General features: G+C 40.7%; 1 protein-coding gene across 6 annotated transcripts in view; it reads left to right on the forward strand.

Annotated features, from left to right (window-relative positions):
- The window catches only part of IQCK (IQ motif containing K), a 134,180-nt gene that overhangs the window by 68,947 nt on the left and 52,176 nt on the right, over nucleotides 1-13,057 (forward strand). For 4 of the 6 annotated variants that reach the window (XM_057486992.1, XM_036917054.2, XM_057486995.1 and 1 more), the window contains exon 7: nucleotides 3,602-3,686. The exons of the other annotated variants lie outside the window; for them this stretch is intronic. In XM_057486992.1, the coding sequence (XP_057342975.1) occupies nucleotides 3,602-3,686 (85 nt within the window). The remainder of the gene's footprint in view (nucleotides 1-3,601; nucleotides 3,687-13,057) is intronic. 6 annotated transcript variants of the gene reach the window in all.

The following is a 13,057-nucleotide window of genomic DNA, read 5'->3' on the forward strand; positions in this document are numbered from 1 at the left end:
ATACTCAGCAGGCTGTTTTGCCTGTTGGAACACGCAGCCCCATCTGCTCTGGGGAGGTCCAGCTGAAGTCCTGGAGGAGCGAGCCTCAGCTGCCTTCTGTGATTGACATGCTTGTCTTCCCTCCTCTCCCCCCTCCAGCTCCCCAGTGATGAGCAGTCGCCTCTGCTCCATCTCTATTTTTATTTGACCTACAGCCAGTTGCACTGATTCCAAAAGAGAGAAAAGGGTCTGGAGTGCCTTCTATCCTCTCCAGCTGGCCTGCTGACATGATTGATAACTGCCAGGGAGTACTCTCCGAAGATTAAGTCCTTTTCATTTGGCCTGATTTACACTGGCTTTCTCATACTCATTCTGGGTGTGGGAACTAAACAGCCCCCCATTACTTAGCCCTGAAAGCAGGGATGTCACTAACAATGGCCTCATATGATGCCTAAGGGCCTATTAGAAATCTCATTTCGCTTTCTGGAGATGTTATTGTGACGCCAAGTGGCCCAGGGTTTCATTACTGGTGAAAGCCCTTTGTTGGGCTGGCCCAGCCTGTTGTGTCCCCAGATTCGCAGCTCTCTTTTCCTATCGCTGTTCTGAAACAGGAATATTGTTATTTTGAGCAGATTTCATGACATCAGTAGAGAAAAACATACTTAAATCAGGAAAATTGCTGCTGAACAGAAAGGCACCATCAAATCTCCCCTCAGATCCAAGTGACAAACTCCACTTTGTTCTGCTGTCCTGACATCGGATTTCCCCATACAGCTTCAGACAAATGAATACCTGCCAAGTTATTATTGTGAGGATTAATGAAAAGGGCATTTTCTATGATTAAGGCTTTTCTCCCCGTTTTTATTTTTCTTTGAGGCAAACGACTGTGTTTTTTTCTATTTAACACAGCTGCGAGACCTTGAATTCCATTCTAGTGACCTTGTAAGCTGCATTCCTCTTGTCCTTGGACCACTCCCTGTTTCCTGGGCAATTTGCTTTCTCAGCAGGAAATGGCGACCTTGAGCGAGTCACTGCACCCCTCTTTGCCTGGGTTTCTTTACTCCAAACGGATGACAATCGCTCACTGTTGTTGTTGTGAGGATTGAATTAAATGTGTGGAAAGTGCTTGGCACACTGCCAGGCCAAGAGGCTCATCCCACCAGTGCTTAATGAGCTCCTACCACGTGCCAGGCATTAGTCTGAGTGCTGGGAATACCAAGAGGAGCACACACAGGCCAAGTTTCTGGTCCTGCACGTAGTCTCTGGCCTCATGGTGCTTTCAGTCCAGTTGAGGATTGGGGCATTAATTAGATCATCATACAGAGTCCTATCTCCAAATAGGACTAGGCCGAGGACTAGGCAGGAAAATTACACAGAGCACCATTGGGCCCTAACCTAATCAAAGAACACCATCCCTAACATTTGAGTGGAGCTGGGAAGAACCGGGAAGAAGAGGCAGCAGTCACCCCTCCTGCTCGCTGCCCCACCCCCAACGCTAAGGTGCCTTAAGCAAGTTAGGAAAAGGGCCCCTACCCTAGGGCACATGCAGCCCCATGCCCCTGAGGGTGGCTAAGTGAGCAGAGCTTGGGCTGGGGTTCAGAGGCCTCTGGCCCATCTGTGGGGTGCCCTTAGGCAGCAACCTGGGCAGCCGTGCAGGGTGCCCTGGGCTGGGGGCAGGAAGATATTGGAGGCAGAGGAAGCAAAGGCCCTGAGGTAGGAGGGCACATTTGAGGGGCAGCGTGGTGAACCACAAGGAGCCAGCTGGTAGGAGGGGAGTCCACACCGCTCAGTAATATTAATGCGTGATTCTCATAAATCCTCCTAAATTCACTGCCAGCACACCAAGGTCTCTTTCAAAATTCCAAGGTCTCTCTAGAAGCCACTGGTTTTTAACTAGTGAGGGAGAATTATTTCAGGGGTGTGATTTGTTGACGTCACACAATGGAGCCTTAAAGAATAAAGACAATGGATGAGGAGAGACATTCAATGTGGAAGGCATGAAGGTGATGCGCCTCCAGGGGCAGGCCTCCCACAAGATACTGATGCTCCGATGCTCTGTTACAGCCTAGAAAACTGGGCATTAGGCAAGAAGAAGTGAAAACAAAAACAGAACAACAACAACAAAAAAAGCCACCACATCATGCAAATAAAAATGGAAACAGAACATTAGGGAGAGGGTTCTAACAATGCTATCATTTTGAGGGTATAATTATCTCTCCAAAGAAGTAGAAGAATCTCCTTTACTGGCCAGCCAGAGACCTAGAACTGGCAACTCTGAACTTGCCAGAAGTGGTCTCAATGCCCCCAAAATTCTTCCTAGCTTTGGTTACTTTGATTTGGGAATAATTCAAAAGGGCATTCATTCATTCAAACAAATATACTTTATCAAGGGTGGGGCTTTTGTTGTTGTGGCTGTTGTTAAATAATTAAAACAATAATAAAGAATGAAATAAGATAAAAAAAACAAAAAATAAAATTAAAATAAAAAAACAACAGAAATAGAAAAAGATCCTGGAGAATCATGCATTGTTACCAGTTAGCTTTGCAGCCTGTGCCAGGCTGGGCATTTGCAAGTGTTTGCCCAGTTGAGAACTGGTGTCAGCATGGCATTGAGGGAAGCCTGGGCTTTGGGATTGGATGGGTCAAGCCCAGATCCTGGGGAGACCACCTACAAGCTGTGTGACCTTGGGTAGATTAGTCAACCTCTCTGCACAATGGGAGTGACTATAAACTCAAATGATGGCTGTCATTAGGGAGAGCTCTGAGGCCAGGGCACTTGGGAATCCCTCACTTGCAAAGTTTTTCTGAGATCCTACCCTGGGAGCAGCTTCCGTGTGACCCACATTCTTTCAGAGGTTTATTTATGAAAAGTCTAAGATAATGACTGTGCTTGGGAGAAGCATAAGAAACCAGATTTGTAAGATCTCATCAGCAGCTAATATCTCTATAAAACTTTTAGCGGGAAAAGAGAAAAGAGCACTTAGACATGATTTTTAAATGTGTTATCTATGACCAAAAATCCTATCACAAGCTGAAAACCCCAGGAAAGCAGACACTGTCAAGACCTAGCACTTGAGATATTTTATTGCTTATTAAAATTGCTTATGTAGTCCTAGAATGTAACTTTAAAATATGCTTGAATTTAAACCACATTAAACTGGAATGTGCACACAATTTATCAGAGATCAAGTCCAATATTTTGCTTTCAGGCAAGAGATGGACTACTTAATTTCCCTTCAGGAGAAAGCTGGAAAAAGAGCCCTGTATTATGTCTCAGCCACAATGCAGCATATAATAAACATTGCTTGTGTTTTGTCCACATGCCTTTATGTCAGTAACTTATGTTGCACCTTCAGGACTAACATGCAACCTAGCCCTTCAATGCAGAGCAGGCTAACAGTGATTTAAGATTATTCTGGTTAAGAACAAAAAAATCTGTCCCAGATTTTAAAATAAAACATGCTAACTCAAGCCTAAATTCTTGTATCAAAAATGACATGGTTGCTTTCTAGGAATGGGAATGGTTGAGGCATTTAATCAGAGAGGCCATTATGTTGTCAAAGGCCTTGCTGAAGCTGAAGGATGCATTCTCATGGGCATATGACTATTTTATTGCTTTCAGCCCGCGGCCACCAATCCCACTCTCCCTCCTGCTGACAGAAGAGGAGGCAGCCCTGATCATTCAATCCTTCTGGAGAGCCTATCTGGTAAGAGTCATGTGCGATTACAGCATTTGGCCTGATGGGGAGTTTTTGTGATGTGGAGGGCCCATGGGAAAACCCTCAGATGAATTTGAAACAAGCTATTACAGCTAATATCCAGACCTCGGAAATAGGATTCTCTGTAATATAGGTCTCAGAGTGATTTGGAGTTTTTACCAAAACTTACTTTCCAATTTTCATTAAAAGTATCCTCCAGCTTTTTAAAGTTGGGTTGCCTGGCCTATATTACCTAAAAAATAATATTACATACATAGAGCAATACAAAAAAATAGAAAACTCAGGTAATTCAGATAAAGCAAATGTACATTTTTGAGTCATTGATAACTCTGTCACCTAAAGATAATCAGTGTTGACATTTTGATGTAAAACTTTCCAAACCTTGAAAATCTTAATTCATAGAATAACGTTTGTATATATACTTAACATAGACTAGATATAACATTTTCTTTTAAAACTTGTCTTTTCTAACCATTTTCCTACTGGTTGCTTTCAATTTATCACTGTTATAATAATTGCTTCAATATACAACCTTTGTGCAGCTATCTTTGTGTATTTGGTTGGTTGTTTATATAAGAGGAATTCTAGAAGTAGAATTTCTAGAAGTAGGTCCACAGGTGAGTGCCTTTCTAAAGCTCCTGATCCATGTTGTTATATGGCCTCGAGGAAGGATGTACTTTAAAAAATTCTTACGAAATACATATGAGAATGGCATGTGTATTTTGTGCTAAAATGTGTGCCACCTCTCTGATTAGTTGGTGATTAGAGTATAGAAGCTTACAGGTAGACGTGAAGCTCCCATTCTAGATAACAGCGTGGCTGTACCCAAGTCCGAGTGTCAGACATCCATGGAATGAGTTTAGGTTTGATGTCAGCAGTGGCAAACATTGCCACAGGAAAAGGTCCCACTATGGAGGCTAAAGACTCCCGTATTGATACACTCCTCAGAACTGCTGTAGGAGAAACAGACTGTGGTGAACATACCGGTAAACAATTATCCATCAAGATGCTAGATTAACGAGATACAATTAATTAATCCATCAGCAAAATATTTGTTACATGGCCATTAAATGGAACTCTCCTTTATCACAAGGAGCTAAATGAGGTGACATTGTTCAGTCATTCCACTCCTTCTGTACATGATACATTCCTGAACACAAGGGACGAGGTCCAGTGTGAAAGTTAATAATAGATGTGCACATTATAAGGAGCAGTCTGCTCCCAAAGAGTTAAGAACAAGTTAGTTACAAAACCCTCTTTTATACCCCACACCTATTTAGATATAATCTTTTGTGACACAGGTTTTCAACATGTCATACATATTATAAATATGTTCTTTTTCCTTTGTAACTGAACACAGAGGGTTAGCTTAAGTCTAGTCATGTCCGACCAAGGCAGAAGATTCCTGGCTTCCGTGTGCTTTTTGAGTCCAACCTTTGTCGTCAGTGTATTTCTTTTGGGAGATGTACTTGTTACACCAGAATCAGCTATTTTGCTCTCCTATTTTCTGTTCCTTTTAATGAAACAATAAGGGCAAAATACGGCAAAATTGGGATTTTCAGGTTTTGGTACTTTAAAACAGCAAAGCCCTTTCTTCAAATCCAGTCATACCCAGAAGCCTGGTGTGTAAGCAGCACACAGCAGTAAAGAGGGCGTGTCATTCCTGATTCTCCCGTGCAATGAGACTCCCACCCTTCCACCCACTGGAGGCCTGTATCACAGGCACAGCATGAAAAAACATACAGAGCTTCCTTGGCTTACAAAGGGATTATGTCTAGATAACCCCATTCCAACTTGTGAATATCCTTTTAATACACCTGACCTACTGGACATCAGAGCTTAGCAGAGCCTACCTCAAACATGCTCAGAACACTTACTTACATTAGCTTACAGCTGGGCAAAATTATCTAGCCCAAAGCCTATTTTATAATAAAGTGTCAAATATCTCATGTAATTTATTGAGTACTTCACTGACAGTGCAAAACAGAGGGGTTGTGAGTGTATTGGTTGTTGACCCTTGTCATCACCTGGCTAACTGTGAGGCTGTGGCTCCTGCCACTGCTCAGTAGCATGAGGGTTATGCCAAGTGCCATGAGCTCAGAAAGAGATCCAAATTCAAACTTTGAAGTACCATTTCTACTGAATGCATATCACTTTGGCATGATTGTAAAGTCAAAAGATTGTAAGTCAAACCATCATAAGCCAGGGACTGTCTGTAGTGTGTAAGACAGCTGAATTCAGCCCATCACCCCAGCACTGCCACATGGAAAGATATCAGAATAGCTCAAAATTTAACTGTGGCTCTAGTACCATCATCACGCAATATCTAGAAATGCTCCTGAAGGTACAAAAGAAGTTTAGGGTGTCAGGGTATACCACCTGAAAGTCGGGCTGTTCAAATCTGAACACCTCTTGTGCTAAACATATCCAAAGGGTGCCAAGATGGGAAAGATCCTAAGTTGTGGCTAGAAGGAAAAGATGCCTGAGGTACAGGATGACCTAAGGAGTTCCCACAGAAGAGAGGGCCTTGATCTCAGCCTTAAAAGAAAGCTGGGGCACTGGAGTGTCAGCTGAGCTCACAGGCAGATGAGACAGTGTATATATAATATAATATTTTTTTATTGAAACATGTATTTTCAACAGATATACACACACAGACATGCATAGGAAAATATCTGAAAGGAAACAGAGCAATCTGACAATAGTGGATAACTTGGGGTGGCTGGGAAAGAATTAGGGAGACTCTAGCCTTATATATGCTGAACAATTGTTTTACAAAAAGAATAGTATGATTTTCATTAATTAGAAATTAATTTAAACCTTGTAATCATCTTGATGGATGCAGAAAAAACATTTGACAAAATTCAACAGGCTTTCATGTTGTTTAAAAACAACGAGGAACACAAGGAACTTCACCCTGATAAAGGGTGGCTACAGAAACTCCACAGCTAACATATTTAATAGTGAAAAGACTGGATGTTTTCCCCCTAAGATTGGGAGCAAGGCAAAGATGTCCTTTCTCCTTTAGTTTAGCATAAGAGGTTCTAGCCAAGGAAGTTAGGCAACAAAAAGAAAGAAGAGGCCCTCAGATCGGAAAGGAAGAAGTCAAACCATCTCTATTCACAGAGGACATGACCCTCTGTATAGAAAATCCTAAGTAATTCACTAAAAAAAAAAATTAGAACTAAGGAACAAGTTCAGCGGGTTTTCAGGATACAAGATCAATATGCAAAAATCAGTTGTATTTATCTACACTTGGCAATGAACCATCTGAATGAAAATGAAATTGAGAAAACAATTCAATTTTCAATAGCATCATAAATAATAATATACTTAGGAATAAATTGTAAAATGAAAATGTGAGACATGTATACTGAAAACTACATGGTTGTTGAAAGAAATTTTAGAAGACTTAAACAAATTTTAAAAGACCTAAACATCTGTGTTCATTGCTTGGAAGACCTGATATTATAAAGATGATGATACTCCCCACATTCAGTATCTGGATCAGATTCTGTCAAAATCCCACTCATTTTTTTTTTTTGCACAGAAATTGACAAGCAAATCCTGAAATTCAGAAGAAGATGTAAAAGACCCAAAAGAGCCAAACTAGTCTTGAAAAGGAACAAAGTTGGAGGACTCACACTTCCCTCCTTCAAAACTTACTACAAAGCTACAATAATCAAGTGGTGGCATAAGGGCAGACATAGAAATGAATGGAATAGAACTGAGAGTCCAGAAATAAGCCCTTACATTGATGGCCAGTTTTCAACATAGTCTTTCCAACAAGTGGTTCTGGCACATCTGGATATCTACATGCAAATGAATGAAGTTAGCCTCTACCTCATTCCATACACAAAAATTAATTCAGAATTAATCAGACCTAAATGAAAATGCTAAAACTATAAAAGTCTGAAAACAGGTTAATTTCCAAGGCCTTGGATTAAGTAACAGTTTACATCACAAAAAGCACAAGCAACAGTAAAAAACAACTAAACTGGATTTCATCAAAATTAAACACTTCAGGGTCCTAAGAACACCAAGTGAATGCAAAGACAGTCCACAGAATAGGAGATATTTGCAAATCATATATCAGATAAGAATGTAATATCCAGAATATATAAGGAATTCTCACCACCAGACAATCCAATTACAAAATGGGCAAAGGACTTGAATAGACACTTCTCTAAAGAAGATATACAAATGGCCAATAAGCACATGAAAGGATGCCAAGCAGAGCCACAGTGAGATGCCACTTCACCCCCACTAGCTTGTCTATAATTAAGAAGACAATCACAAATGTTGGTGAGAAGGTAGCAACTCTGAAGTCTCATCCACTGTGGGTGAGAATATAAAATAGTGCAGACACTTGGGAAAGCATTTTAGCAATTCCTTGAAAAGCTAAGCTTTGAGTTAACCACTCTGTGACCTAACAATCCCCCTCCGACGTATATATTTAAGACAATTGTCTAAACATACAAAAAGATTTTGAAACAATAATATTCAGAGAGCATTCTTTGTTTTATTTTAATCCAATCGTTAACATGCTCAGTTCATTCTGAAATTTCATAATCTTGTTTTTTTTTTCCATAGTCTTCTTAATAGTGTTTCTGGTTTGAGCTGCCTGCATGTGTGCTTGCACACATGTGTGTATGTGTGTGTACAGAAAATAAGTATTAATATTTTAAGTTGCAAGGAAGTTTATTTTTTGCCTATAGCTCTCCTGTTACAGTCTTAATTGATGAGAAATAACAGACCACAAGTCATGTAGAAAGTGGTTTGATTTCACCAAGAAAGAAAGCCTTTCACAGCGCATGTGTTAGACTTGACTAGAAAAAGCCCTTTCCATCAGCCAGCAGTCCAAAAGGCAAGGGAGAAATAGTTGCATTTCCCCCTTCAGAGAATTTTGAAGACTTTAAATGAAAAGTAGTGGTGTTCCAAAAGAATTAAAAGCAGGGACTTGAATAAATATTTGTACACCTGTGCTCATAGTGACATCATTCACCATTACTAAAAGGTGGAAGCAGCTCAGGTGTCCATTGACAGATGATTGGATAAACGAAAGGCGGGATATCCATACAATGGAATATTATTCAGCCTTAAAAAGGAAGGAAATCTGCAGTATGCTACCATATGGATGAACTTAAGGATATGCTAAGTGTAATAAGCCAGACACCAAAAGATAAATACTGTATGATTCTACTTGTATGAGGCGTCTAGAGTAGTCAAACTCGAAAAGACAGAAAGTAGAATGATGGTTGCTGGGCACTGAGAGAGGGAAAAATGGGGAGTTAGTGGTTAATGGGTGCAGGGTTTCAGTTTTACAAGATAAAAGGAGTTCAGGAGATGGGTGGTGGTGGTAGTTGCAGGACATTATGAAAGTACTTAGTAAGTTTGAACTATATGCTTAAAAATGGTTCAGATGGTAAATTTTGTTACATGTATTTTAGCACAGTGGTTTTTAAAAAGATGGGTGTTCAAGTGTGTTTGATTTGATTTAACTTGATTTTTTCCCCCCCTGAAAAACAACTCCTTTCTATTTAGAGATGGCCTATATAGTTAGATAGAAAATAGATGTTGAAAACTGCCCAGTATAAAAACCTAGCAACTATGAAAGGCTCTTCAGGAATACAGAGAAAAGGTTTTGTAGTTCCTTCCATATTTTTTTGCTGTAGAAAGTAGAAATTCCAACTTGAGGCTTTGCTCTTAAGAGGAAGAGAAAGTTTTCTCCATTTCAGGCAGCTGGATGGGTAGTAAGCATGACAAATTTTTTTTAAAATCATTTAAAGTTCTTATTATTTGCCTTAGCTTTCTTGTTCTTGAGTGTTGTGCTTAATGAAAAGACTCATTTTGTTTTTTTTATGTAAAGCATGCTGTATGGCATCTTGTTAATAATGTGGGTTCTAATAGATCTGTTTGAATCCTGGTATGTCATGCTATTGATGAATTTGAGTAGGTTATTTACCTTCTGAACCACAGATTTCTGTCTGTAAAATGGGAATAATAATAGTTCCTGCCTATGAAAATTGAATCAAGGGGTTAGTCCACTTATGGGGCTTGGCACAGTGCCAGGTACATAGTACACCCACAATTAATATTAGCTGTTATTACCATTATCATTGGTTCTGATTTCCTTAATAGGGCATCTTTTTAAAAACCAAGCTAGTGGCCTGCTTGTAATTCCTCAGGGACACCAAGCACATTCCCATTTCAGGGCCTTAGTATTTGCTGTTTATTCTTCGCACTTGAACTGTCAGTCATGGTGCCTTTCCTTGCTCCCTTCCCAGCGCATATTAGCATTGGGTATGTTTAGTTTGTCTGGGTATTGGACAGAATAGGTTTTGTGCATTTGGGAAGAAGTTCTTGGATGTCTCTCCCAGTCACTCTTTCTAATAAAGCCCCATTCATCACTCTCCAGCCTCTTACTATGCTTTATTTTCTGCCTGTCAATTATCAATTACTTGTGATTAGATACCAGATAGTCACTTGTTCATCTATTGCCTGTCACCCTGACTAGATAGAATGTGAGCTCCCTGAGGGCTGATGTTGCTTGACTGTTCATCGGGTATCCCCAGTCCCTAGGATACTACCTAGCACATATTAGTCACTAAATAAATATTTTCATGAATAACCGAATCCCTTAAATGGTCTCTCTAATGAGGGCATTTGAAAATAATGAAGAGATATTGTTCCATTGGCTAAGCCCTTCTCTGCGATATACGCAGGCACTTTAAACATGGGCTTTTGTGGGCAGTTGCTTATGCACAAGGATCCTTGAACTCAGCAGCTGTGCTGCTAATCCCCCAGAGACCACACTTGAGAAAAGTGTATTCATTTCATAATTGGCCTTTGTGAATCACCTCTGCCCCAAGCCTCATAATGTGAAGAAATGAAGTGTGTTGTGGGAAATTGTGATCCCCCAAGCAGGCCTGAAAGGAGAGCATCAGCTGAAGGCATGCTGGGTATGTTCAGTTCATCTGGGTATTGGACAGAATAGGTTTTCTACATTTGGAATTTCTCTTCTTATTGCTGATATCTGCTGGCAGGTGGGCAGACATTGCTAGCAAAAGTCAGACATTGTATTGTGCAAAAGGAATGCTAAAAATGAGGCATTGCATCAAATTACCACCAGTTCCCTCATGATGGTGCACAGCCATCTCTCCCCAGCCTCAGAGGGCTGGTATACCCTTCACGATTTGAGGAGCAATCTCTGCCCAGGGCTTCTTGAATGGGAACTCCCCATTCAAAGATTTATCTTCTCTGTGGGATCTCCTTGGTGTTCGCTCATGAATACAGTTTCACTCCATTATTGCCAACACATTACCTTCCCAACCAGAAGATTCAATCCCAAAGAGGCTTTTCCTTTAAGTTATCTCAGAGGTATTTGTGAAATCCATATACTGGATGTTGCTTTTGAGCATTCTCTAATAATTATAAGCTGTTAGGGAGGTCAAGGCCACCTGTACAAGCTCCCCTGGAAAATGGAACAAAACTCCTGATATTAACGAAGTAGAGGTCTTGGTTTCAAGCTGACAATTCAGACATTAGACCTCTGTCATTTGAAGTGAAATGCTCCCAAGGGTGGCTGCTGCCAGCCCTGTGCCATTCCACTCAAATGGAGACCTTACGCCTGCCATTGACATGTGACTACATTTGTTATCCTTCCTTTTGACAAACACATATTGAGCACCTTCTACTTGTCAAGAGCAGTGCTGGGTGCTTTAGGAACAGAGCTCATCCATCCCTTGATGAGCTCAGATGAGACCATATCGAGAAGAATTATAATACTGAGAAGAGCAAACATCTAGTAGTATTGGTCACTTGCTAGGTGCCTGGCACCGCCCTAAGCATTACAAGCATTACAATACATAATCCTTGTAATCCTATGCCTTATGCTGATCCCATAAATCAGGCAGGTGTGTGCCACTGTGATCTCACATATAGTGAACCAACCAAGGCCTTACAAATCCTAAGTGACTTGCCCAGTATCACCCAATGATAAGCAGTAGAGTCAAATGGAATTCTAAAATATGTAGCCTTTGAGTCTGGCTTCTTTCATTGGGCTTGATGATTTTAAGTTCTTCCATGTGGTTGCATGTATTAGTAGCGTCTTCCTTTTTTATTGTTGGGCAGTACTCACCTGTGGAACCCCTCTAAGAGGGAGTTCTTAATCCTAATGATGAATAAATACATGGGTGTAATGTAAGACTGTCCGATTTTTAAGTGTGGATTGCAATGGTCGCAGGCCTCACCATATGTCAAGGTCACCATAGAAATATTTAATTTTTAATTCTAATGCCCAGGACCTCATTTCCCTGAGATTCTTGTTCAACTGGCCATGGTGATTACAGGAGATGGGCATTTTTAAAAGCCCCCAGGTGACTCTAACATGCAGTCACGGTTAAGACCCACTGATGAATTGGAATCACCTTTGCTGCCTACCACATCTATGATCCTGGGCAAATCACTACACTCAGAATCTCAGCTTCTTTCTCTTTAAGTTGAGAATAATAACAGCCACCCAGTCTAGCTCACCAGGTCATCATAAGGATCAAGTGTTTTTCAGCGGGAACGTGTGAGAAAGTGTTCCATGAACTGTAGTTGCAGAAATGAACAGTATCAGTATGGACATAATAATTATATATCAGTGTCTTTCCTTTTTCAAAAGTGTCAGAGGTCCTGTTTCCTAAACAAATGAGAGGGGTTTGAAAGACCAAATGGAAAGAGTAATCTTTCTATGTCAGTTTTATGTGTGCAATTAGAAAATTGCTTGATGTAGGGAAGTAACTGGAATGCAACAAACAGATGCAGACCAGAAGTAGAAAAACACACTCCCTTCTGAGTCCGTGTGCTGCTGGCGGAACTGGGCACCGCTATAGAACACGCTCTGATCTCTGGCAGGATGGGTTAAGTCAGCATATTTGCAGAAAGTAAACAATGATGTAACTGGAAGGACAGGCAGACAGAGCTGTGGCACCAGGGATACAGTAACAGCAGCTCGTGGTTCACCTCAGAGTGGGTGAGATATGGTCCCTTATGACGGTAAACATCATATGAAACAAGAGGTCATTTTACAGCCGCATTTGACCACCTCTGAAAATACTGCAAGGAGTAATGTATCAGTCTGTGTATGGAAAAAAATGACTATTCTGTGTATGAAAAAGTCTTTCATTGATATTTTTATTGTAAGAGAGCAGGTACTCATTGTAAACAAAAATCACACCATAGAGAAATCATGTCCTAGTTTGGGCTGCTACCACAGAATACCACAGACTGTGGCTTAAACAACAAACATTTATGTCTCACAGTTCTGGAGGCTGTGAGGTCCAAGATCAAGGTGCTGGCAGACTTGGTGTCTC

Source organism: Manis pentadactyla, chromosome 10 (genome assembly GCF_030020395.1).
Source record: "Manis pentadactyla isolate mManPen7 chromosome 10, mManPen7.hap1, whole genome shotgun sequence".
Lineage (NCBI taxonomy): Eukaryota > Metazoa > Chordata > Mammalia > Pholidota > Manidae > Manis > Manis pentadactyla.